The following is a 27,885-nucleotide window of genomic DNA, read 5'->3' on the forward strand; positions in this document are numbered from 1 at the left end:
GAATTTTTACACAAGCTGCAGTCCTTGGCAGGTGTTCTTTACTCTGGATCACAGTTTACTGCTTCACATCCTTTAGCTGCATGCCATGATGTTTCCTGCTGGCTCTGCAGCCACAGCCACTGCCCAGAGGCTCCTCACAGCTGCCAGGACACAACTGCCTGATATTTGCAAGCTTTACAGAACAAAGGAGAAAAGCAAAGACATAATTCCTTAATGAAAGGCACTTTAAAGCCCTTTCTCTCATTACATTCAGCCATGTTTTCTTCAGTTGCACTCAAATCCCACAGATTTTAAACCTTTTCTGGTAATGTTATGTTACAGTTTTTCTCCTGATGTTTTACAAAAGCATCTAAATAATGCCTTTCACCCCCACACTGAACTTGTTGGCTCGTGGAAAGTAGGCTTCCTCACAGGTTTCCATGAAGGTGGGTGGGCAACTCTAAGTTGGATTTTTAAAAGCATAATTTTGTTTCAAAGAAAGCAATCAGGGAGTCATTTCGAGGGAAGAGAAAGACTTTGATATTCTAGAAATAAATTTATAAACTGGGATTTATGAGGCACAACCTCACGGACCCACAGCAAGGGACAATAGCAAGGAGGAATGTTGCTGTTGAGCCGCTAGCAGAGAAAAGGACCCAAGTTCTCAGTGTAGCAAGAAAGAGAGTTTATTATTTTGATTTCAATATTTATATAGACTTTTCAGAGGTCGCCCAGATTGGTCAGCCAGAAACCTCCCCCTAGGCCTGATTGGCCAGGCCTGAACTGTCCAAATCTCAAGACACTGTTTTAAAAAACATCCAAACTTTATCTTTGTTTATAAAACACAGCGGAATGTTCTCACGAGAAAGACCTGTGCTAGCCACAGAGGAACTGAGGGTCCAGACCCCAATTTAGTACCTTAATTTTGCTAATGAACCTACAAACAACCTCTGTGACACCTGTGCTGGTTTCTGATAAAGCTGCCCTTTCCAGCATGCTCAGCCACAGTCATTCTTTGCCCTCAGCCCCAGGGAACTGGGATCCCATTTTCAGGCCCTGAAGCAAAGCCGTGGGACAAAGCAATGTGCATTTCCAGCCCTAGCACTGAGGCTGAGCACTGAGCAGGGTGACCTTGGCACCACTGCTGAGCTGCACCCACAGACACACCATGGTGCCAGGAGGCACTCCTGAGGGCAGCACCTTGGGGAGGAAGCTCTTGGGCAAGGAGGGAAAGGCCATGCAAATAATTAGGCTTTGTTTTATGGCCCAGTTCATGTGGAAATAAGAGATTAAAAAAATAAATAACACAGAAACCCCCACCACCAAACCGTAAATGAAAACTGGATCAGATGCATTTTAAATAGTCACTGCTGCTAGAAATTGCTGGGAAAATAAACTGACATATACATCTTCAAAAATTATAAGTAGGACAGTTAGATTTTTCCAGTTATTAAGAACACTGTACCTTAAGTTCATTTATTTCAGAACATATTTAACATTAACACACATCAGATCTATCAATGACTGTAAACCACGGGGTTTTTTTTCCATTAGATCTAAAAGCTTTTATAGTATAGTCCACCTTTAACTCTACAGGGCTCCAGTCAGCAGGAGGCTCTGAAACAAATAATTTTAATCAAAGCCTCTTTAAACCCAACTTTTTTAGTTCATTCATGCCAGGAAATGCTTCACAGTAGGGCAGCCACCAGACTGTTGTGCAAGTAAGGTGAAAACTCTGTGTTTCACATACATTAATGGGAGGTAAGGGGCTGGGAGTGGTTCCTGTGGAGTGCTTGTGTTTGCCACTTCCCAGCTCTAAGACAACCAGGGAAGTGGAAAGGGGAGTTTAGCACAGTAGTAGAAATTGTGACTCCCTAGGTAATACGATCCCAGATGGATGCTGGGATCTTGATCAGTCTGAAAAGCATCACACAATGACAGTTAAGAGCTGAACACTTCTGGAGTAATTTTTAAATGTTTGTTAACTCAGATGCCATGGTAACATTAAAACATTAAAATGTATGTGGTAGCACTGTCAGTGCCAAGCATCTTTAGGATTCCTCAGCAAACAAAATCTCCCTACAACTTCTATCCTACTCCCTCTACTGCCCAGTTGGTTGAGTAGCCCAGCTTACTACATCTGATACTCACCCAGCTCCCAGACTTGTTATCTTAGCTTAAAAGTCATATTATTCATTGTACTACTTTGTTTTGAAGATATATGCAGCTGATTTTCTGGCTGTTTACAAGGAACTTACTGTTGGCTATGGCAGATGCTGGTTCTGATTCTGTAAGTTTATATACCCAAGAAGACTATGAAAATGTTAGTCAGATCAAGAATTCAGTGTAGGATCACAGAAGAAATATGTAAATATCTACAAGTACCAAGTTTATGACCAAGCACTGAGAGAAGGTAATGGTGGCAGCAACTGAGACATGAAATCTATCCATTTCAATACTTCCTCTGGAAAGGTTCCATAAAGCTGGGGGAGACTGGAAGTCAGCCTGACAAGATTTGGATGTCTGTAAAACCAACCTAAATAGCAAACTAAATCCTGTGTATGAGGGTATTCTGAGTAGGAGGCCAGTTATCTATTTATAAAGCTTTGAATTTTAATTGTCATTTAGTAGAATAGAATTCTGTACTTAGAGAGACAAACCTCAGTTGGAGGCAATGCAGGAAAAGAACCTTTGCTAAAATATCTTTGTTTCCTTCACATCTGTTGTTGCAATCTTCAACTCATACTTCAGCCATTAAATACAAGCGAGATTGTTCTATTTCTATGCAAAGTAAACATAAATACAGCTGAAGTGCTCAAAACTCCAGGTCTCAAACAATACCAGTAACTCAGGAGTGTTGAGCAAGGCTGGAAGTATGATACTGATGGAGTTGTTTAATAAACACTTCTGTGCAATGTCAAGGCAGCATTGTTTATTCACTATTCTGCTTCAGGTTTTGTGCTATTTAGTTTATTTCTGAAAGGGTCAAGTTCTGACAAGAGGCATTAATTGAGAAGCTTAGTTTCTATTAAAAACAAAAACTATTGTAATATTCATGTCTGAGACAAAAAGTAAAAACTTCAAAGACAATCTAGAGGTGACTGTAACAATAAAAAGCTTGTTTTTTTCTTAACCTACTATTGTTTACACATTGTTTACTTATGTAGGGGGTTTTAATCCTTGGAGTAGCTAATACTGACATCTTTACTTGGCAATTTTATTGCAGATCCTTTCCGTCAGAACTAGCATGAATACAGATCAATCCACTACTCAGTGCAGATGACCTTATCCCAGAAATTTAAGAGTTTTGTTATTTTGCACTCCTCTTTATGTTACAAACACAGCATACTCCAACAGTTACCCAAAGGAAAGTTCATAGAGTAGTTTAATTTGCCAAAACAACAGCTTGCCACTAAAAACAAACAAAACAAGAGTCTACATCAGTAACGTATTGGCTTTTTTTTCTTGTTGGTCATGAGAATGTTAGCAAATAAACCTTGCTTTCTTTCAACAAATAGTTTGATACAGTCACATGTACAGAGTAATTTATGCCCTTAAGCACTTCAAAAGTGCTGGAACATAACCATATTCATTTTCTTATACCAAAATTCTTGATTATAAAATCAGTAAACAGCAGTAAGCAAATAATTCATACTAAAAATCTATTTCATTTATTTTCATGTCTTACTCGTAATGCTGTAACGCATGATGCTCTCAAGCAATGGTCAGACCTATGCAAAAAAATGCAAAGTCATAGAACTTTCCCCTAGTAGACATGATTCAACAGGAAAAAACAGGGCAGCCTGGGAATAGCCAGGTGAGGCAGAGATTATTCATGCAGTTGAAAAACTTTGGGAAAGCCCATGAGCTAAATCATTACAGAGATAGAAATTAAAATAATCAGAGCAAGCAATGTTGCCTACAGGTACCATTATAGTGTCTACCATTATGATGCATAACTGTTATCACAGAAGTATCAGGCAATTTTAGAATTTTCTCTTATTCCAATAAATGGAACTGAAGATTTCCCACATTATCTGCTCCATACTGGTTTGACTTGGGCTTTTATTTTTTTTTTTTTGGGCCTTGTACCAGAAGTACTTCAGTCATTTGTAAAAATTGTCATTAGCAAAAACTTCTCTTTTCTTCCTATTAACAATATTCATAACTGGTTTTTTTAAGTATCTTGGTATGTATGCATGTTCCTTGTCATCAAGAATGTATTTTTCACCATTTCTATGAAAAATACTACTTAGCTGTTCCCATGCAGTTCACAAATGCTCTGTCTCCTGGCACCAGCAGGAGAGCCCAGGCTGTAGAGGCAATAGGCAGAGAAACCCAAGCAGAAACACTCTCTCACTCCTGGGTTTCAGTGCTTCTGCTCCTCTCACCCAGGCGATATGGCAAGGAAAGCAGACTGGCAGATGGGACAAGAGCCAGAATGAGAGATTAGAAAAAAGCACAGACAGAAACAAGAAAGCTGCAGGTAGAAGACCAAACGCACAAAGTAACTTTCAATTTTTGTTTCTATTGTGTTTGACTGCTAAGTTTGTAACCTTGCTGTCTTCCTACACAAATTTTATTTTATGACGTCAAATATTTTACTAGATTTCTTTTTTTGTCTATATATATATCTGTGCATTGTTTGACTTAACAGACTAGAGAAGCATTTGCATAATCATGTCTTCATCTGCCACTGCGAACATGCACAAAACTCCTTATATGTAGGAGCCTGCAGTGTTCTCAGTTAAAAACAAAATGTTTGGTGTCCTTGCTCAACAGAACTTTTTAATATAAAGTAAAAACATATAAACAATGCTAGTTCAAATATCCCTGATAGGACTTCTTTTTAGTTGTAACTATCTTCTGTGTATAGCTGTGATGTTAGCAGATGTGAAATGGCTTCCTGTTATTCGGGATAACACACAGGCATATGAGAAATGAATGGTACTTCTGCACTGAAATCCCTTTTAGATCTTGGCATCAACAACCCATTGAAAATACACATGCACCCCAGATATCTGACAGACATGACTGATGTTAACATTTATGATGTTGAAGCAGCAGATTTTTAACATGAGCTATAACTAGACTCAGCCTACCATATAAACCCATTTCTCCTTCTGCTCATAGGAATAGCTTTAAAATGATTGTGTTTTGCCACAGCTCCTTATTTCTCCCAAGACCAGTGAACTCTACAGAGCCAGTCTTCACTACGTCTCATTCATTGTAAATTCTATTTGGGTGCCACATAATAGACCTTGATCCTCTGCATCTTCATGCATTTGGAAGAAACACTCAGTGCATCAAAAGCAGTGAGTCAATGCAATTATATAAATGTCTATGTAACATTTGATAATTAATCCTGTCTCCTCATGCCCCCCCCCCAAAAAAAAGAAACCAGAAAGACCAAACACAAACACATACTTTGTTCTTGACCAGGATTAGTTATCTTTCACATAATTCATACTTCCCTTTGGATTTTATATTAGCCTAAATACAAGTATAATGACCCTGGCTATGGAAATCCAGCACTTGCTGTTACACAGATAATAACCCAACAATTTCTCTGTATACTCAAATTGTCTCACTGACATCTCTATTTTCACTAGCAGCAGTAACTCCTGCTTTCTCTGAGCCACATCATCACTGCAGGCACCAGATCATTTTCGTGCACCTGAGAATTGCTGCTCAGGACTTCCTGTTGCATATCACCTACTGCTTCTAGGAAGCAACCCTTTTTCATTAACCCTTGATACTCCCATTTTCTAAATCACAGGGTCAGGGCTCTTTTAAAAGCATTTCTCCATCTTGTATAGCTACTATAATCTAATAAATGACTGTTCAAATTCATAGACGGTAGCCTGGTAAGACAGTGAAGTACAATTAGAAGAGAAACCTGTAGTTATTTAATCACTTGGGTCCCAGCTCTGCACAAACATATTCATTCTAAACAGTGGTTGTTCTGACTTCAACGAAATTGGTTTTGACACAGCTAATTACCACCAAAATTTGCTGATCAGGGCCTCTGTTACCTCAGTGAAGGTCTGATCAACTGATCCACTAGAATGTTTGTAGCCATCTCATGCTATAATTTATCCTGTGAACACAATAGCTGCTGCCTGCTTTGTGCTGCAATTGTGTTACAATTAGGACAGCAGCTACACATCTGTCAAGTATTAGGTATTTTTCACATAGACCCTCTGCAGCATGATCACTGAATGAAATCTTTTGGGAGATGCTTGTTCAGGTTAATCATGGCATAAAGCAAGATATGTAACTGAACGGTGAAGTCACTGTGCTCATCTCTCATGGCCATCACCCAGAGATATGAACAGGCAGCTTGTCTGCACAGAGCAACCCCACACTCCTGCAGACACAGGCTCTGCAGCTTTGGTCAGTCCTTTCAGTCCTACAGACACTCGGACACTGCAGACAGCTGACCATTCTAGGTCATGTCTCCTGAATGAAATGTTAATACACTTACAAAACTGATTAGTTGAACTGACCCATCTTTTTGTCAGCTCTTCAGTTTGGCTTCAGAAATCCCATAATAGGATTTACTCTCCTGCAGCAGCTTGCATAGGAGCCCTGTAAATTCAGCCTAGAGGGCTTTTACAAAAGGAAAATGAGGTGGTGTATCATTTCACTGCAGTACATTTCAAATACTTGTGCAAAAGCACAGAGACTACCCAGGTTCAGCATTGATTTGCATGAGGTCATATCAATATGATTATTGTTCCTCTAAAAAGTACATGTGTTGTAGCAAATTCAAACTGCATTGAAGGGGCATGAAGGAGGGAGAGCATGGAAACTGCCTCACCAACTTCATCAGCCACTGAACAAAAAAGACAGCAGTCAAGAAGTTAGACAAAGTAAGCAGGAGACCTGTATTTGGCAACTCATCTCTACATGCAGCTCCATGTCAGAGCAGTGAGCAAAGTACCTCTGGTAGCACAGCCTCCATTCAGCTACACAGAAATTTGCTAAACTCTGCACATGGCTGAAATTTTCAATTTTCTATCGCAACCATTCTCAAGGTTTTTCCTAAAATGAAACATGTCTAATAGTTATTTAAAAAACATCTGTCTAGAACAGAACAATTAAATTTGAAAAAATAGCATGTTGGTGCATATGTTCTGTGCTGTTCCAAATCTGCACAAATACTGCACCTTTGAAAAATATCACATCAGTGAACTCTGGGACATGTTGGACAAGGTGAAAGGGCAAGGGGGCAGTGGGGAATATCATGGAAAGTTCTGGTTTCCTCTCCAAAAGTAGGGCTAGACAGAACTTACAGAGGGCAAACAAGGTTGTCTAAAAGATAGGAAAATTCTTGTCATTAATGTCCAAGACTATGAAATCTAGAAAAGCAAACAGACATAGGAAACAGATGTTCAAAACTGTGAAAGTTGTAGAGGCAGTAAGGTAAGATGTCCATTCATCATCTCATCAGTGCAAGAAGGCCTCAAATGAGGCTAGCAAAAACCAAAGTCAAAACAAACAAAAAGGATTGGTTTTTTCATACAAAATTTGTAAATATGTTGATCTCCTTGCCATATAACAGTGAAAGTTTATAAGGTTTTTTGGATTGAAGAGAAACTAGACAAATATGTGGAAGAGATATATGCTAGCAGTTACTCTTTACATGTAAATCCTCAACATGCTTTTGTATTAAAAATACTTGGGGCTAGGGAAAGGACTAGAGGGTGGTGAAATATATGTTTCTCCTGTCCTCATTCTGAATCCTAGATATTTACTTTTGATTTTTATTGGAGGCAGGGCTTTGGGATATAGGACATTTTATTTAAAAAACAACAACAACAACCAAACTTTAAAAAGTCTTAAAAACACCTATTTCCATGCTGTTATCTCTCAAGTAACTGTAAGCCACAAAGAACAAGTAATATGTCTTTGAAGTCCCAGAGATTTTAAAAAGGCCTTAATTAGACAGATCCTAGAGCACATCTAATGGACTCCTCATTTGTACAGTATTTTATTCTCCCCAAAGGCTGCCTGTACTGACTTTTCTCCTTGCATGACCCTCTTACTCCCAAGAGCAACAAGGAAGAAAGGGGAAGCCTGGCATGCAGTTTATCTCAGCTCACATCCAGAGGGGTCACATTATAGCAAGGGGAAAAGTCACTGTCAACTTTCAACTGTTATATAAAGGAGGCAACTTGCCCAACAAAATAAGGAAAAAGAGGCTTCAGTGGGCTCTCCCAGACAGTGATTCAGAGTTCTACACCTACTCAAAAATCCTCTGAAGGTGTTTCCATCTCTCCCAGGCAGACTAGAAGACAAGCCAGCAAACACAGACATCCAAGGAAAATGGCTAAATTTAGGCAGATAAATACTGCTTCTTGTGCAGATTGGAAATAAAGACAGAGCCTAAAGAGAGAACGATCAAATAAATTGCCAGTGATTGCTTTTGAACTGCCCAGGAATGATGGTATTTTATCTTGTCATCACAGCTAATAAACAGAAAACGCAATTGAGTCACTCAGTAGGCAATTGGATTTGATTTTTCATTTCCCTTTGATGCTCATAATTCCATCTTATGTTCGCAGCAGAGAGGGTTGGGCCGTGACAGTGATAACAGATAATCTAGTAGTGCATATTTTTTCCTAGAACATCATGAAAGTATCAAGTCGTGATAACCTCTAGCAGCAACAAGGACTAAAGAGGAGACTTTCACATAGAGGCTTTTGCAGCATTACTGGCATCATTACACTGCTGCTCTGTAGAAATCATTTGGCATTTTCACTATAATAGAGCAACCTTCCTCCAGCAAAATGCTGGTGTTAGCTGAACTACTCTGGAAAGCCTGGAGGGGCTCATTTACACAGGGGTTAATGGTCTGAATTCTGCACTTCTATTCCCAGAATCCAAGCCTCCGTGCAGGCGTTCTCCCAGTTTTAGTATCATTCAGCAACCTTTGCCTTCTGTTCCTCTGATCAAATATAAATTGCACGGCTTAGCTTTTTTTCACAGCTGTACCAACTATTTCAGCTAATGGTTACCTAACTTTCACAAGCATAACAGCATTTGTATCACAACCCAGCAAATACTCCACACAATTCCACTCAATTCCTCTTCAAAAAGTCCTTGAATTAATGTAGGTTCATAATTAGCCAAGTCTACCCTTAATTGTTTTCAGATCAGTCCTCTTATTATGATTTTTTTTCAGTCTCTCTCAATTAGGCTTAGTTTAAGTGCTTCCAGCTGAAACATCCCAAGATAAATACTCTTCTAAGTACTCTTGTGACTACCATGAGAATTGACAGTTTAAAGCCCAGCACGAATGTAGCAGAATTTATCTGTTTGGGAACCCAAAAGTGAGACAGTATCTTGAACCTGATAGTTAGATAAATGCAGTTGAGCCTATTTGTCTCCTGCTGTTTTAACTCCGTGAGTGCTCTGTGCTTCAGACCTGTGGTACAGGAGCACCTGACACTGCAGTATCACTGAGGTACAGGAATGGATTACCTGTAGTGCTGATGGAAATGTCTAGCAGAGGGAATTTTTAAGAACATGTTGGACTAACTGCTTCTGACAGTTGCTTAAGTAAAGTTGACATTACTTTCAGAAAAGGGGATTATCTTACACAGGTCTTCCCAGACCTATTTTGTAGAATTTCATGGCATAACAGCTTTTAAACCATGGCGAAAATTTATAAAACAGCAGCAGTTAACATATCTTGGGATGTGGCATGACTGTATGGCCACCTGAAGTTCCTTCCAACCTGCCTTGTCCCCTGATTCTCTGGGTAGCTGTATAGATTGCCATGGATCTACTGTTCTGTGTGAATTTTGGAGGTATACAAATATGGAATATATAAATATGGTATATATAAATACATAGAGGTATATAAATATGGAAATTTATACAGGAGAGTGGTGACATACATGTCTTCATATAAATAGTTCCTCTACTGCATATTTCTTCCTCTTAACCTTGGTGTGTGCACACCTCACCCATCTGTATCTGTCCACATTGTGATCTGTTTGTGCTCCTATTTCTCTCAGCTGTTCTCTTTTCCTCTGCAAAGTACCACATTCTGAGGATTTTGGTGGACACTTCTACACGTTCAGAATTTGTCCGAAGTGTTTTACCATTTTAAAATATCTTTACATCTGACTGAACTGTATTTACAGATGAATGTTCAGAACAGTGGAAAAAAAATTGTTCAAATTTTAATTTGCAGTAAAAGTAACAACTTGGCTGCTACAGCAATAAACTTTTATGTAACTAACTTTGTGATGCAGTGAACACTTTTGCCTATATATAATGGATTATAAGTATGCAATATATTGAGTCAGACATAAGATCTCAACACAGAAATAAAGAAAAACGCCCCAACATATTATCGCCTTCAAAAAAAATTCGACTATCTTGAGTTCAATCTTCAGTATAACTAGCTTCATTATCAGCTAGTATAAATGAGCTTTTGATCCATGGTGCAATTTACATGTATTTATGGTGTGTTATAAACCCACACAATAATTTTATTTCTTTCTCTAGAATTTGCTTCTTAGCAAGTGTTTTCTGACAAGAAAAACAGCTTCATGGCTCCATAAGAACAAGAACATTTGGAGTTTCTGGTGACAGATAAAAACAAGCTATGTCCAAAACACCATTAAATCTGTAAAGCTAGTCTATTTTTTTTCCCTTAAACTTAAGGACTACATAGCTGATATACCAAACCCATTATGATTTCTGGTCTTTTACTCCTTAGCTTAGGAAGAAACAAATAAGCAAGAAAAGTCCCCCCTCCCCCAAATAAGATGATTTAAAACATATATATATACATATATCACAATTCCTGATAAAACATTGATTAAAGCCATTGGTTTACACCTAGAATATAAGGAGGACTTTTATTTTCCCCCATTGTCCTTTAGATGGAAAAGAAAACCAAAACTCAAGCAAAAAAGATGTGACCAATATCTCACCCTCTAACATCACATCAAAGGTGAAGATCAAGCCCTTGTATGCATAAATATTTAGTGAGAGCTTCTCAACACAAGGCTTTTCACACTTAGAAGAGTTTAAGCAACACACAAAATATTTTGATATTGCACTGAGGAACAAAGTCAATAAACTGCCACCAAGCTGAAATATGAGCTCCAAGAAGGATGATAAAGTCATTGCATAAGTGTTGGGTTTGAAGATAACTCTGCAAGATATCAGATAGTACATATACTAGTTTACATTCAGATATTTATATTTTATCCAGAAACTTACACACATACTAATGTGTGACATTCAGTTTAAGTACTACATATTAATGTGCAATTTTAATAGTGTTTGAAGGAAGGGAAATGACATCCATTGCCCTACTTGTCTGCCCCCTCCACCCCCCAGCATGTGTTTAAATTCAGCCTATGGAGTATGAATAGCATGGCAGTCCCAAAAATTTCATGAAGCAGCCTCATATATCCAAGCAAGTAATATTTACTTATAAGACTCAAACTGTGCTAGGGAAATTCAAGAGAGTTCTGCCATCATTGCTGCAGAGAGTGAGACTGGATGTTAAAGCAGATTCAACAAGAGAAAAATATCCATAATAAGCAGGGTCTGGTAGCATAACGCAGTGGTCAGCTTTATATAAAGAGTAGGGGAATGGTTGCAGGGATTTCAGCTTGGAAGACTGACAGTGAAGAAATGTGAGCATGTACCATGAAGCAGTGAGTAAATGCATACTCCTGAGCCTACTCCAAATATTTTACAGTATGCATACATAAAGCTCAACCAACATTATACCAATTCAGTATGGCATAAAATAAAAAATAAAGTAAGGTATTCAGAGAAGCAAGACACGATACAATTACCATCAGCTTTGCCTAAGGTTTGAGAACCTGTAATTGAGAGCCATGGGAAAACCTCATCAAAGTAGGTCTAATTTTATCAGGCTTTACTTAAATTACTGAACTGCAAACTCAGTTTGACAAAGCTGGTTTAGTATGGCTCTACTGTTATTCTATTTTAACTTTTATTACCAAAAAAAATTAAAATTCAAGGCAATGTAAATTAAGGAAATTATTTTAACATACTTCTGTTAGAATGAACTGCCCTTAATGAGGTCTGTATGCGTGGTATAATATCTTGCTGAAAGCTGATTAAATAGATGCTTAAAAAAACTAAAAAGGAAACAAAAGATCCCTAAATTAGAAACTTGAAGCCCAAATACCAGCCTGAGCACTCTCATTTGGGCTCCACTGCTGCTTGCTAGAGGTTCAAGCTGCTTGGTGGATAGTCAGATTGAATTGATTCCAGAAATATGCTGAGCTATTGACTGGCAGATGTCAGAGTTGCATGAGTGGAATCTCTGGTGCATTTGGCAGGAAATTTAAAGCTTAAAGTTGGGTATGACTTTTAAGAATCTGAAAGCAGGTGGTACACTGCAACTTGAACAGAAACAGAAGAAACTGCCGTTGACTTCAGTGAGAGGACATGCAGCCTGAGACATGTGGGATCAGTACAGGTGCCCAGCCTGAATTCAGACCACTACTCACACTGCATTTCTTACAATCCTGTGCAGACTTCCTGCAATTCCATCTCTAACCAGTGAATTGAAATTTGGGTCCCTGTGAAGGCACAGTGCAATAGTCCATTCCTTTGTGAATTACAAACATTTTGGCAAGCCAAGAAGGTGCCAAGTCCAATAGAAGGTCATTCTTACTGTGTATGCCAGCTCTTCACAGGAGTCGTGAATGGCACTGAAGATTAGAAGAAAGGAACAGGCCCTGTATCAGTGCACTGTCCCTGCTCAGCCACCCCCAGCAACAGATGCCTTTGGAAAGACTGTACAGATGCTTTGGAGAGCTGAGGTGTTAGAGCAAAATTTTCTGGCCATACCATCCACAATTTTAATCTCCAAAATCATATGCGATAATTAACATCAAGGGCTTTACAAGGAATTCTGACTTTGGCCAAATTATCCCCAGCAGATGGCATGGTCACTAAGCACAAAAAGCCCAAAATCAGTGGTAGCACATCTATGTATAATGCAACCAAACCCAGACTGCAGCTGTTATGAGGATGGGTTTAAAGTGCAATGAAAACTCAGTGCAACAGGAGTCTGGTTTTTATCAGCTCTCTTTCCTGACAACATCTCAAGAGCACTCAGGGAGAAAGATGTAGACTGCGTTAGTTACACTGGATGTCTCCTTAAAAAAAAAATTTTAAAAAATCCCAAACTCCTCTTTCCTAGGGAAATGCAGAATGCAAAAGGATTTGCTGGCATGAGTGTAGAAGAACACATAAGGAATAAATTAAAAATTTGGAAAAAGTTACTTTTCTCATGCATTCTCTGTGCTCTTGTACAGACACAGAGCACATACACAGAGCACTCATGGTGCAAGAGATTCAGTCTTGCAAAGAGATACAATTTATGAAGAAGAGAAATGTTAATCCTGCAGAGGACAAGAATTAGGTCTGCTGTGCCTATGAAAAGGCTTGCACAGAATATAACATTTTCCAGATTCCAAACTAGTCGGCAATTCCTATCCTGAAGGTTGTAATTAAAGACCAACTTCACTCTGCAAAAAGCAGTGGAGCTGGGCACAGTATTTTTCTTGCTTCTAGGTGATGAGGAGAGGAAATATGACAGAACGGCAAAAAAAAATCTATGAAGATGGATGAAACCGTTCTTAAGTTTACTGAATTATCAATTACTGACTGACAGTGGAAGTCCTAAAAATCCCAGTGGTGCAGTATGACATTCAGTATGGATAGTGTGGATAACACTGACTGGTTTTGAAAAATATTGCCTGTTGAAAATGTAACACAGGAAATGTAGGAAGTGTCATTAGGCATGCCATTAAAAGCCAAAGCTACAAGTGATAAATTCTCAGTGCAAAATGTGAGTGTGGGGGAATTCTGTGAGTTTGTATAGGATTGTCACACAACCCTTCTGAGCCATTAAAACCAAACAAACTGGACTTTTGCAGGGGTTTTTGAATTTTAAGTTATCATAATTCTCAAATGAATTATGCAGTAACTTGTCACAAACTTCAATAAGTAGCAGCACTGCAACATTCTACATTCAAATGAAGCAAAGACTAACAAAACCTCTGCCTTATTTTGAGAGACTTAAAATGAGATGACCATGACAGATATTTTTACAAATTCACTCCTTTGTGGTCTTGACTTCTGTTAATTCTGCAAAACACTTTTCATTTCAAGGACAAATCCCTAGTAATTAATGTTTTGGGGCAATCTAAACTCTAATCCTTCCTTATCTACAATTAAATAAATAGCCATTATTTATCTACTTGTGCGTAAATATGGCTTAGCTTAGGAAAATTGAATGGTTAGTGACAGACACCATGAAATCTAAGCTATATAAGAAATCCCTATCAGTATAATAAAATCTTTTCGCTTTGTCAGACACTTTCCCAAATTATTATGTACTTTCATTATCAGAATATCAACATGCAATAAGAAAATTCTTAATAATGATTTTCACATTATCTGTAGGTCCTCAAACAGAGACAGTCTCCATTTGTTTAGACTGAAAGGTTATCCTTACACACATCTTTATTGTCACTGAATTGCTGTGGCCTGATTAAAGTTTAATGACATGGCTACTCTGCTGATGAGTCTCCAGAGACTACCATGTGCTGACAGATCTGTTTGTTTCAAAGAGAGCAGAAGTGCTAAAAGTACATAAAAGCAGTAGCTGTACAGTTTCTGATTATCCATGCCTTCTCTAAAGACACACAGTGCAGCAAGTACAGCCTGAACCTGTGATGTTATTCACACATTGCTCAGGAGGCTGCCCCACAGAGCTTAAAAAAAAAGCACAAACAATTAATTAAAAATTATAGATATCTATCCAGAATTTCTGGAGAGGGCTTCCAAGAGCTTTTTGTTTCACAGTTCCATTGCCTCAACTGAATACCTTTCTCACATAAACTATATCTATTGCACTACAGAAATCTCTAAGGTACAATACAACACCACAGCATTTACAGGAGTTTTCTCCAGTTATCTTCCTTATCTTGTCTGTTCATATTAGAGCAAACTAGTCTCTTCAAAACCATGACAGATCCTTTTCTACAGCAACAGAAAACACTAACCAGGATATGCCAATGCAGACTCACCAAGTTTTAACATTCGCATCAGAGAGGGTAACAATGGTATTAGCATTAACAGTGGTATTAGCATTACTGCATTCTTAAAACACTAGAAAAGAAATTGGATTCTTGACCATAGGTGGTAATTAGTCATCTTCATTAATAGTTTATGAATATGAGTTAAACCTCAGAAATTCATTTTCCATTGGAAGTCATTGATGTTACACATAATGTTAATTTTCCAGTATTTATTAATTCTATATTAAGAATAAAAATTCATTCTGTACAACAACCAAAAAAGGATTAGTTCTTCAAAACAAAATTTCATATGTATTTTCTTGACTCTAAGCAATGGTAATTTTGTAAATTCTGCAGTAGTTTCTTCATGGTTAGGACCAAAGACCCTATTCCTAGTCATAGCACTTTAGAAAGCAATGGTGCAACTGTGAGCAGAACCTAATCCTGTGTACTGAAATAGCTTTATTTAGAGAAACTTCCAAGGTCAAATGATTACTTTACATGGACTACCAATAACCAGCAAATATTACAAGTCAGTGAAAAAATTGGGAACAATGTCTTCAGGAATTAGAACTTCACCTATAATCCAATGGACAAATTCTGCTATTTTTAACATTATCACTTCACTTCAAAACCAAATATAAGCCTAAATATTGGCTGTAACCCTTGCAATTGTCATCCCTGAAGCAGGAGGGCCTGCAATAATGTGTTCTCTCAGTAACCTGTGGGAACTGAGGGCTAGATAAGGCTTGTGATGTCTCCAGCTGAAATTGCACGATGCAGGCAGTAGAAATGCAACCATTCCAGTGAGAACCAGCATTGCCTGCAGGTGCTGTGCTCAGAGTCCAGGCACACTCTATATCTACCATTGCCATACATCAAACACAATCTGCATGCAGTAATCAACTGCATAGTACATTTTCAATCACTGAAATGTTTTCACACCCTGCGTGGTTTCTCAGCACGGGCACTGCAGAAGTCCTGGGTGTTCCAGCAGTCAGGAGCCACAGGAAGGCTCAGTACAGCAATTCTTGTCAGACTGAGAAGTCCAATATACAGAGATATTAGGCAAATGGTGAATCCACATAGACATAATCAACAGTCTGGGGAGAGTCCAAGGCAAAATCAGTGTATACATCTAGAAGTGAATCCTGACAATGCTCCAGGGAATGAAGCCCCCATTAGACTGATTTCACATTCACCTGATCTATTTATGCACCTTTCATACTTCTCTGACAAAGGACTCAGAGGAAGCTGTGCACAGCATCTTCCAAGTCAACAAGTAGCTATTAACTCAGCTACACACCTCGTAGATAAAGCTTATCAAATGAGTGTGATCTTTGAAGATATGATAGCCTGCTAATTAGAACAGTAATACAGAATATTAAAGACCTGGGTCTAATATTCTTCACTAGGTTTAGAGGCATAAAAGCCATCTGTCAGGGTGATGCTTCTGTCACCCCAGAGAGCCTGAGATGCCAAGCAAGCCCCATGTTCCAGTTCTGAAGTTACTGTATGAAAAACTTTGAGAACCAACAAGGTACAAAAATACCAGAAAGGGAACAAAACTCACCTGAGAAAGTAGAGCTTATACTCCATTCCATACTCCAAGCTAATTATACATTTTATTCAAAGAATGTTTCTCTTTATGTTGTATCCTTGAGCCTACGCTTATGACTCTATGAGGCCAGGATGAATATTCAATTAAATTTCATTTATCATTATTTAAATCGAGTACTACACAAAATATGCACACAAACACACTCCAAAGACAAAACAACCTGTAAATGCTCAGAGCTTTGCAGATCAGCTTTCTGTATGAAACCATATAACTTGCAGATAAAATTTTACTACACCACAAAATGTGAACTATAGTTTACAGCAGAAAAAGCTACATTTATTTCCATCTCCTGATTTTCACATCAGAATATCATAATCAAAACAATGTAAGAAATATATTTGTGTTATTTAATAGTTTAGTAGCAGAGATCTTTCTGCGAGGATTAAAATTTAATGGTGCTACTCATCTGGACCAGTTTTTAACACCCACAGAGTAAGGGCCTAATTCTTCCTTAACATTACTTAACTGCACAATGTCAGAACCAAACTCTTCATTTATAGCAGCATGAGAAGATAATCTCTTGGGAGAGGTCATTGAAGTGTGATCTCTTATTCTGCCAAAAGTTGGGTTTTGTTTGGTTTGGGTTTGTGTTTTTCTTCGAACAAACAAAATTAATTTCAAATTTTTCATGCTTCATACAGAAACTGGTACTGGCAGGAACCTAAAGAAGTCATCAAGTCCATATTGCAGTATCAGTGCAATGCTAAACTCATTCCTTTATGATGACTTCCCAGCCACTCCCAAGAGCATCCTGTGATCCCACAGTAATTTTCAGTGATTGACTATCCTTATATCTTCAGGTTTTCACCTAAATCAGATGTCTCAAGACTCTGAGAACCCCGAAATACTGTGGTCTGCCAGAACAGGCTACTTTCATAATGCTTTAAATGCAACCACACTTAAAAAAAAAAAAAAAAAAAAAAAAAGGAAAATAGAAAATTACACCTAGAAAACCCCTAACCATCACCAAACTAGGATTCATTAAATATTGACTGCATGTTTACTCTTTCTGGGTATGCTTAACCATGCCAGAAATATTCTGAATTTTGTCCTTCACAAGTTCCAAACATACACCATAAACAAAATGTCTCTCAAACCATTACAACTCATCTTCCACATGAAGCACTCACTTACTTCTCAAATATACCATCCCCTAGACAAATCTTCAATTACCTTTTCAAATGAGGCATCTCTCTGACTTTTAGGAATTAGAAGTCAGACACATAGCAGAAGTATATGTGGCTTGCTTCATTTTTATTACTGTTTCCTATTTCAAAATGTAAATAACTTAAACACTGAAGTGCAAATTCACTGACAGAAGTCAAGAAGCATATAGTCAAAAGCAGAGATTTGTGGAATGAAATGCCTGCTTTCGCATGCAGTTATAAGATTTTAATTTTAATTTTTTTTTCCTCATAAATCAGAAAATTATTTCAGGACATCATCAAGCTCTAAACACTCTCTTCTTCTCCCCAATTCTAGATAAGCTCTTTCTGTTCAGAACTATAAATGAAATTGCCTTTGCCCACTTGAAACCTTCCCAAAGTGTGCCATATATATATATATATATATATGTGTGTGTGTGTGTGTGTGTGTGTGTGTGTCTTATCCCTAGGTTCCCCTACAAACAAAATTTCATTCAAAAGTGTTTCAGCTCTTACAAATTTAGCCTCTGATGCAATCCTGGTTCTCATGGATATCTCAAAAAGTTATTCTGTAAATTTTACAAGCTTGCTGAGAAAATACAGAGGATTACAGGTCCGGGGGTCGTGTTATTTAAATTTCCTCAGACTACAGAGTAGGGCTGAACTATGATAACAGGGCTGTGCAGAGGGGGTTTCAAGCCTGTGTACCTGTTACAGTGGAAATACACGTTTCAGTTTAACAACTGGTATTTATGATTCTGGAAATACCATTAGCTACTATGGTGATGAAAATTGATTTCACAGTAATTTTGAAACTTTTAACTCCATAGGATTTTGTACGTGACTGTAGGCATCTGTTTACAATCTTCCTTCCTGCAGCTATTAAAACAACTCTACATGGTAATTTAGCAGCCTAAAGTATGAAAAACATGAAAGGTCAGGGTTTTCACATTTAAGTCCTTCTGGTTTGTAAAAGAGTTGCTAGCTTTTTGTTATTCTCTTGAAAGTTCAGCCAGAGATGTCTAAAATGAGATTGAAGGACTGAAGTTTTTTGGGGTTTTTTGCTGGTAGTAACTGTCCTGCTCTTTTCATGTACCTGCATTTTATTGTCAGCATATCCCTTCATTTATTCAAATATATTGCATGAGCAGTTTCTCACATTGCATCTCATGAATATATAAACCACACAGAAAATTAGCACACAGCAGTTGGTATACTCTTAGATGAAAAGTCTACCAAAAGAGTAAAGCATTTTTTTTTTCACATTTTAATGGTATGCTCATATTACCTATGCAATTTTAATGCTTCAATAGCAATCTAACAAAGCAAAGAACACTATAGCTACAGAGAACCCAGTCAAACCAAACATTCTGCATTATCAGTTACACTTGTATTTGAATTTTCTTTTTCAGCCTCCTTTTCTGACCTCTTTCATATTTTCTTGTTTTCTACCTGCCTACTGAAGGAAAAATGGATAGTTGTTATTGATAGCTGCTATGGGACCTGTTAACTATGTCTTTTGACTTGACCTCTTCTTCTAGGGACATACAGAATATAATACCTATTTAAAAACTAACTGTTCCCAGAACTTGAAAATTTCACTCAGGAGAACAGCCAAAAATATGAAGCCTGAGGGGAACACTACACTGGAGGATGGCAGCTAGAATCTAGACAAAATTTCGGAAAGTAGTTTAGCAATGAAAAATTCCAGTGGTTTTCAGGAAGGCTTAGAATTCCAAATCGCATTTTCATTAATTATTCAGAATAATTTAAGAATTCTACATGTACTCTCAAAACAGAGATGACCCTTATCACCACAGCCTTTAAAGTTAGTAGCAGCATTCTGAACAACCTCTGGAATTGCAGGAAGGGGCAAGAGCAAACACACAGCAGTTGTGCAATGTATTCATTCTTACAGCTCATGGCACATTAGGTTTGGATGCTCAGACAACAGGGGGAAGCCAAAAGCTTTTTTTTCCATCTTTATCAAAAAACCCAGGGCAGCATAGTGAACTCAAAGAGTGTGTTTGGGAATGTGTCACCTTCTGTCTATTCTACATGCATCACCACCTTCAGATGCCTAAAAGATTTCAGTTAATGCCACACATGATGGCTCATTGTCCACCAGCTGGTTATTATTGTCAGCCTCCAGCCCAATTCTGAATAAAATGAGGGCATTACTTTTGACCTAAGAGGAACTGTATGGCTCAGTTTGAGCTTATTGCAAACACCAGCTCCTTTCCCTGTGGAATAATACAGTTGAGATCAGCTGGAACACTCAATTATAGGAGCTCTCTAGTTTACTGGAATGAGAGTGACAACAAACTATTCAGAATTTCAAAAATCTGGGATGAACTTATTATCTTTGATTTATCTTTCAGAATTTAAATACAATCTCTTAGCCCCTTCTCTTCCTTCATTCCTTCCAGGGATGCAGGTACGCTGAAAATTGAGTGAAGTTTTGGGAGCCAGAGAGAGACAGGCAGACAGACAGAGCAGTTTTAATATTTAAACTTGCCTATTAACTCAAAAAAAATGAGGTTATGTTAGAAAAAAATTCTCTTTGTAGTTGCAGATATGTACATAGATGAAAAATAAATCATCTTGCACCCACGGCCTGTGGCAATGCACTGCATTTATTAAATGGGGAGCCGTGTCACGCAGTCTGGAGTGAAGCAACAAACAACACCGTTCATCCTCTTTTGACTACATTCAACATCTTGGCCAGACCATCTTTCTCTCAAGCTCCTGGCCATTGTCAGTAAGAATCTTGTCAGCCAGATCTGCTCTGTTATAAATTAAAGTAAGTCATGCTACTTACTTGTTGCGGCACATTATGACACCTCTTCAATTCTGGTTTGTTAACTGAGGGTGCTTTAGTCACAGCCCAACTACCCATCGCAAAAGGAAAAGGACTTTGATTGACAGAACAAGATTTTGTAATGAAAAAAACCCAAATCCAAATCAAACCAAAATAACAAAAAAACAAGGTATTATACAAAAAACTCTGTCTAAAACATATTAACGTATAAAAGGTAACAACCTAATCTTCAATGCAAACAATTTAACCAATACAACTTTACAAGCAAAATACACCCGATATTTTGGGTTAAAAATGTGTCCATCAACATCAACCAATCTACTGAACAACACAAAGAGAATTACGCAACCTCATCAATAACCTGATAGTACAAGGTCATTGCTTATGCATGATAATCAAACTCACAGTAATACAGCCAACTGTAATATCCAGTTCAGTAAACAAACACCTAGTAGAAAAATATAAACCATGTTAGATTACTTATATCTAAAAAGCCTTTCAAAATACATGACAACCATGTAGCACCCCTTTTATGTTCACTGGAAAAGGGACATAGTTTAGTTGTCAGGGACAAACTAAATATCAAAACAGTAATCTGTGTACACACACCAGCTGCACAGCAAACATGGGTAAGGAGGATAAATAGCAGTTCATCCAAAAATATTGGTTTATTAACACTAGTGTCCAAAGGCCCCTATTACAGTTAGGACCTGGTTGTGAAAAGCAAAATGCTTTTTTCTCCAGTCCCCTACAACAATCTATTCCTGAAAATACCATCCAATTACAGACCCAGCACAGACTTGCAGAGTTCCTGAGACAAACCAAGTCATGCATAAGCACAGTTTCTGTGGAGTTTCTCACTGCAAGTGAGCAAAACCTCAAAGCTGCTGAAGCTCAGAATCATATAAAGCACAGAATCTTCTGGGTTGAAAGGGATCTCTTGAGAGCACTTAGTCCAACCCCACTGCTCAGCAGGGTCAGCTAAAGCACGTTGTGCAGGACTATGCCCAGAAATATTTTTAAATATCGCAAAGAGTGGCTGAAGTCTAATCAAAGTCAGTGTAAGTTTGGCTTCCTCTGATTTTCAGGAATGACTGACATATTTTCTTAGGAGACAGTCAGCTCAGTTTGGTGCTATTGTTTCAGTTTCTGTCAATTCAGACTAACAGCTCTGCAGCAGTTTATTCTGCTTATCTTCCCAACAGAAGGGCTGACTAATTACTTCTAAATAGCCCTTTGGTTTTTTATAAAAGCTGAAACTAGCAAAATCTTAACAGCTGGAATAGTCTGTAGCCTTAAAACATAAGAATATTGTATTCTCTAGCCATGACTTTCTGTCATCCAGTATGGGAACAGTGTCCTAGGCTGACACATAAAAGACAGACAGCTAACTAAAATGCCACAGTATTCTCTTCCTCTTGCCAATTCATATCTAAAAGCTGAGGGAAAAATACACTCCTGGTGACAGCTTTGAAACAAGCCAATGTGTGACAGCAATCAGTTCTCTTCTGTCAAGTTGGATTCCAGGAAAAAGAATATTTTTTTTTAGGCTATGTGCCAACATTGTCAAGGAATAAGAACAAAGGCACAAAGTAGTACTTGGCTGAATCCCTCAGAAATAAAGACTATGGGCTTTCAGTGAAGAGGAGAGATGCCTACTTAAGAAAAGGACAATTCTGGTAGATTTTGAAGAAGTCAAGCTTTAATGGCTCAAAGAAGGGCTCTGAAACAGTGAGAAGAAGCAATAGAAGAGGACGTGTCTGTGGAACAGGTTTGTGGAGTTTTTGTAGGATGACAGAAAGAGAAAATAAAGATTTACTAATGCAAATACAAAAAAAGAAGAAATCAAATTACATGGTAAGAATCATAGGGCTTCATATCGACTACAAGGGTGAATGATAAAAATCAAACAAGGAACCAGTACCTTGGTAATGTCAGTGCTATCTGCTGGAGTGAGGGACAAAGAATGGCAGTGTTTATGATGGAAAAATGAGGGTTCAGAGCTCTATCATGTCGGAAACAAAAATCAAAGGTGAGATTGAGAAACATATATTCCCACCCCTAATGGTGGAAAAACCTTTCTTCTTCTGTCTCAGAGCTCTTCTCCTTTGGCAAATCACAAGAGCAGACAATCTGAAATTAGAGTATAAAACCTGTTATGAACAACTGAAAAAAGGCTGATCCCAATCTCTTGACATCTATACTTGAAGTATTTGTATGCATTGATAAATTGTGTCTTCTTCAGGCTAAACAGGCACAGATCTCTCAGCCTTTCCTCATGAGAGATGCTCCAGTCCCCTCATTACTTTCATAGCACTCCACTGGACCCTGTCTAGTAGTGTCACATGTGAACTCAGTCTGAGATACGAGGAAATATCTGAAGACTACTGACAGTGAGGGGGAAAGGACCAGATAATTACAGCAAAGGAGTAGCTGACAAGCTGCTGAACAAGGAAGAACCCGTGTAAAAGATTAGAAGCTCAGCAGCAAAAGGATTGAATTTATCTGAAATAAAATACCATTATGAAGAGGAGACAAAAGAATATTTCAAATACAAAACCAGAGATCTGATGCAAAGTCACATAAAAACAACTTGAAGATTGATGAAATTAAAGTAACTGATCAAGTGGAAGACAACAGAAAATATTAAGCACTATGTGTACAGGGCAGTGGTGCATCTTAGAGAAGAGCTGATGAGAAACAGTCAACAGGGTTAAGGGACACAACAGAGCTGGGAGACTGAGTGACCCCAAAACACAGAACGTGCATGGTTAGAACTAAGGAAGATGAACCAGCACTACAGCCTGTTTCCAGAAACGAAGGGCTGCAAGAGCACTGGAAGAGCACAAGAAAAGTATGGCACAGCAAGGGGCTGACATCTAAGTATTAAGCAGATATTTAATGTAGATAACCAGTTCTAGTGCTAATCCAGACTTGCATTTAAGCAGGTAAAGTGCCAGGTGCATGTGGGTCAGGAGTTCAGGACTTTTCACTAACTCAGAACTTGGAATGATAGTTCCTCAGGTCTCTCTGCTGGTAGACGGGCTGGCATAGAAGGCCAGCACATTTCAAACACTCCCCTGGGAGGCTGTTGTGTCTCTATTTCTTCAGCTTCTCCACTTTACTTCCCTTTGCTTTGATTCCCATTTGCCCTTAACCCCACTGATGTAGCTATTAGCCTTGCCATCTCTTATGTCACTTCCCATGTTGACAGAAGGTGTAATCCAAATCCTTAGCACAAAATCTTGAGAGATATTTAAAAATTAAGATGAAACCTCCTCCTCTTGGTTACACAAAAGTCACCAAGAAACCCTTCAGGTAGCCCTTCTTAACAATGAAAAGTGTTGGTTCAGTGGTTAAAAGATACTGTGCCCCTGGCCAAAGATGGTTAAGAAATTTCTGCACTATAAATTGGAACAGAGAACAAAACCTGATTTAATATATAAAATAATTCTCTCCACATGCCTCAGGCCCTTCCAAAACTCACTAAACTTCACAATTTCATAATGTTGTGCCAACTAAAGAGAATAGCAAAGTGCAGAAAAGAGAGAAATGATGCATTTAAAAAGAAACATTTTCTCTTTATTGAAGAAAAAAAAAAAGGTTGCCCAAACATGGATTTACTGCCCTTGCCACCTGCCCTTCCTCTTTGTCTTTGAATTCACTCAACAAATCTCTGAACAGAGCAAAGACTAAAGAGCAGAGCTCACTATACATGAGTCAAGCTTTCAGCAGCATGCATAGATTTATGTATGTTCTTGCTATTGTTTTACTGCCGAATTCCTGTTGAGCAGTTAACATAACTAACAGGAGTAGAATATCTCATCAGCTAACTGGACAGAGCAGATCTTGGGCTTTGACATTGATCCTAAACTTACTGAAAACAAAGCTCAGTAAGAGGAGAACCTTGCCAGCAACTACAAGGCAATGACAGTTGTCTACAGCCCTTCAAATTTCACACCTGAGCCAGGATTTCTGCTGAACCCAGGAGGCTCTGGGTTCAAAACTTAATGATTGCACCTCGCACAAGTGTGTGGTTCAAGAGCTTTTAATCTCTCCTTTCATGACTAGAGACCAATTCCAATAATTTGCACTGCACAGATTCTCTAACTCGGTATTTCCTTGAAAAGAAAAAGCAAACAAAAACGAAAAACAAAGTTTGCCGAAAGTAACCAAATAAAACCATCTGGATGAGCTCAAAACAAGACATAAGTTGTAGTTAACTCTAAGCTCCTTCTCTAAATGCTTGAGCATCAAATCTGAGACAGCGAGAAATCCCCGTCATTTAAATCACATGGTTTACGGGGCTGGGGCTCCAAGAACATCATGACATTGGTGACGAGGACTCGGCACGGATCGCCCGTTTCTCGCTGGAGTCACCCAGCACCTCGCCGTCACGTCCCTGTTCCCACACTGCAGCCAGACCACAACGCCAGCAACTTCTGCAGCCGTCCTGAACTCCGGCAGCCGCCACATCGCCCCAGCGAGCAGCTCCCGACCGGCCGCCTCCTCCCGCATGTCCCGGCCGGACAGCGGCTGCCAGGCAGCGGCTCGCAGGTACGCGGAGCGCCGGGCACGGCGCTGCCCTGAGGGAACGGCGCTCGCCGGGTCTCGCCGTGCCCGAGCGCCGCCGCAGCCCGCACCGCCCCGGGGAGCGCAGGGCCCCGCGGGGCCCGGCCGCGAGGGAGGGCCGGGGCGGGCGGGGGAGGAGTGAGGCGGAGGGCAGGGCCGGGAGGCGCCGCAGCGCCGGGGACGCGCCGTCGCTGCCCCGACACGGCCGGAGCGGAGAGTCCCGCCGCCTTCGCCGCCGCCATGGCCGGGCGCCCCCCGCCCGCCGCCCCCAGGTAGGGCCCGCGCCCCTCCCCGCGCGCCGCCGCCTGCGCGCTCCGGGCCGCGCCGCTCGGGGCCGCGCAGCGTGAGGGCGGCCGCGGAGCCGCAGCTCCCTCACGGTGAGTAGCGGCGCCGGGCGCCCGCGGGGCCCCGCACGGTGCCCGGCACCCTGCCCGGGCTTGGCGCGGGCAGCGCTCCCCGGCCGGCGGACGGTCACGGAGGAGCCGCGCTCCGGTTGTGCGGTGCCCGCGGGGGAGCGACGGAGCGGAGCCGCTGCCGGGCGCGGTGGGGCTCCGGAGCGGCTGCGGAGGGCGGGCGGCGCGCTGCACCTGCCAGAAGGTGCTCGGGCACCCGCCGGGGCTTTGCCCCTACGCGAAAAGCGGGAATTAGAGGGCTTTGCTTACAGTCGAAAGAAAAAATAGACTTTGTCATCTAAATTTGCTCTAACAGCTGGTTTTCATGCCGTAGCATCTCAAGAGAGTCGGTAAGTTAATTAGTGCTTAATGATTCCTTTAGGATGTTGTGCTTAAATCATTCCGACGCGTGTCCGCTACCTAGTAAATCAGATTGTTCCACGATGAAAGAAGGACCTAAAAATCACTGTAGTTGTGTTATCCTGGCTCCACCAAACGCGCGTTTATAGCGGTCATGAAGAAGCGATTAGCGCAAAACTTCCTGCGAGACGGAAATGGATGCACAGATAGCAGGAGCTACCGGAGATGCAAGATGTGGTTAAGCATAATTTTCAACAATCACAAGCAAATTGCATTTTGATGGTAGCAGGCAGACAGAAGTCTTATAGAAATTGTACCATTTAAGTAAGATGCAGGCTATCATATATAAAAAGCATGTGTTGTCAATTACTACAATTCGTTTTGGTTTAGTTGCCCCCAGTGCAATGTCTCAATGAGTCGTAAAAAACCCATAGAAATAAAGTTTGGAGAATGCACAGCCTTAAAAGGAAGATGGTGAAATGATGTATAACTACCTGAATACACAAGAGGAACTACTTGGGGAAGGAGGGACAAAGACACCTGAGTGGGGTGATAATCACTTGAAGGAGAAATTGCTTCTATTTACTAGAAGGAGACAAAAAGCTTTAAAGCAATCCCTTAGAGAGACTGGATTAAATAATGTTTCATATTAATAAATATTTACTGACCAAAGCTTAATAATACTTTTGCACTTTGATCTGAATTGCCTGATCTAGAAATAATCCTTCCCAATTTTTCCCTTGGCATTTCAGGGTGAAATGAAAAGGATTTAGCTTTTTTTTTTGTTTTGTTATTAATAATAGCTGATAAATTTGTATGCATTTTTTATACAATGGATAACAAAAAGATTGTACAACTTTAGAATTTTGTGGGAAGCCACGATCTGAAAGAGAGAGGGGTGCAGAGTTTTAGGCTAGAGAGACTTTCAGGGTATCTGGTGTGACATCTTGTATTTCACACTCTACAAAAATTGGGTAGAATGCAATCTTAACCCCACCATAAACACACGTTCCAATGAGGCAGTCTTAAAGGTACCGAGAATTAGACAAGCTGCTGCTTTCCTTGTGTATAGCCTTGTTCTCATTGTTAGAAATTTACCTCCTCATAAGCCTGCAGCCATCTTCCAACTCCACGTGATTGTTGCTAAGTTTTTCATCACTGTCTGAAGGAACTGATCAAACCAATCCTACTCCATCCCAGAGCTCTGCCATCTGGTCATCTCTTCACCTCTGCTATAGCCCTATTAACCCAGATAAAATTGCCTATTTCTGTAGCAAGGCCAAAGCTAATCTTACTCATGTGAGCAACGTACCTCTTTCATCTTCCTGAAGAGTGAGTCTCTTCCCAGAGCTTAAGCAGGTCAAACCTCCCTACACCAAGAACTCCCCTTCTCCCTTTCCTTTATCTCCTGAGGCTGATTGTTCACAGCTGCAAGTTATTTGTTAATCAAGGTAACCCTTTCTTTGCTGAAGCTTTAACTGTAAGCTATCTGTCTGTGAATAAGGATCACAGGACTCCAGGAAAGAAGGTGACCACAACAGCAAGTAGTTTATTCGGGTCGTTCCTGTCTTCACCAGGAAATCATGGGAAAAAAAGCACATCTGGCAAGCTGGGGGACATACAACTTGTCATCATACACCTTCAGCTCATGATGCCCTCTATACAGTACTGAGACAACTTTTAATTGAGGTCTAGTTACATCAGCTGTTGAGAAATATAAACTTTGAATGGTAGCATTTAGGAGTTAGCTTTACTGAGTTCACCAATTAAAGTTTTCGCTGTCAAACTGTTACAAATCAAAGGTATTTTCCTTACAGAATCACTTCAGGAATTAATCTGTTTCTGTGGCTATTTATGCCTGATCTTAGTCACCCACACACATATTCCTAAATCA

The 27,885-nt window shown here is 39.6% G+C and overlaps 1 protein-coding gene and 1 long non-coding RNA gene across 12 annotated transcripts in view; one reads left to right on the forward strand and one right to left on the reverse strand.

Annotated features, from left to right (window-relative positions):
* LOC146433344 (uncharacterized) lies at nt 1-27,379 on the reverse strand. 4 transcript variants are annotated; one of them, XR_014854062.1, is made up of 3 exons: nt 27,304-27,379; nt 27,090-27,231; nt 1-172 (listed from the first exon to the last, which is right to left on the reverse strand). It is a non-coding gene; the product is annotated as an uncharacterized LOC146433344 (long non-coding RNA). The 4 variants fall into 4 exon arrangements; XR_014854061.1 differs by lacking the exon at nt 1-172 and adding an exon at nt 21,954-22,800; XR_014854060.1 differs by lacking the exon at nt 1-172 and adding an exon at nt 25,884-26,172.
* SPHKAP (SPHK1 interactor, AKAP domain containing) overlaps nt 24,974-27,885 on the forward strand; it is a 63,576-nt gene continuing 60,664 nt past the window's right edge. For 3 of the 8 annotated variants that reach the window (XM_085069565.1, XM_085069573.1, XM_085069574.1), the window contains exon 1: nt 24,974-25,224. In XM_085069565.1, coding sequence (XP_084925691.1) covers nt 25,184-25,224 — 41 coding nt within the window. In that variant the 5' untranslated portion in view covers nt 24,974-25,183. Of the gene's footprint in view, nt 25,225-25,375; nt 25,512-25,669; nt 25,982-27,885 lie in introns of those variants that run through there. The other 5 variants (XM_085069569.1, XM_085069570.1, XM_085069568.1 and 2 more) reach the window with 3 other exon arrangements.

The sequence above is a fragment of the Lichenostomus cassidix genome, chromosome 9, assembly GCF_008360975.1.
Source record: "Lichenostomus cassidix isolate B80296 chromosome 9, HeHo_3.0, whole genome shotgun sequence".
Lineage (NCBI taxonomy): Eukaryota > Metazoa > Chordata > Aves > Passeriformes > Meliphagidae > Lichenostomus > Lichenostomus cassidix.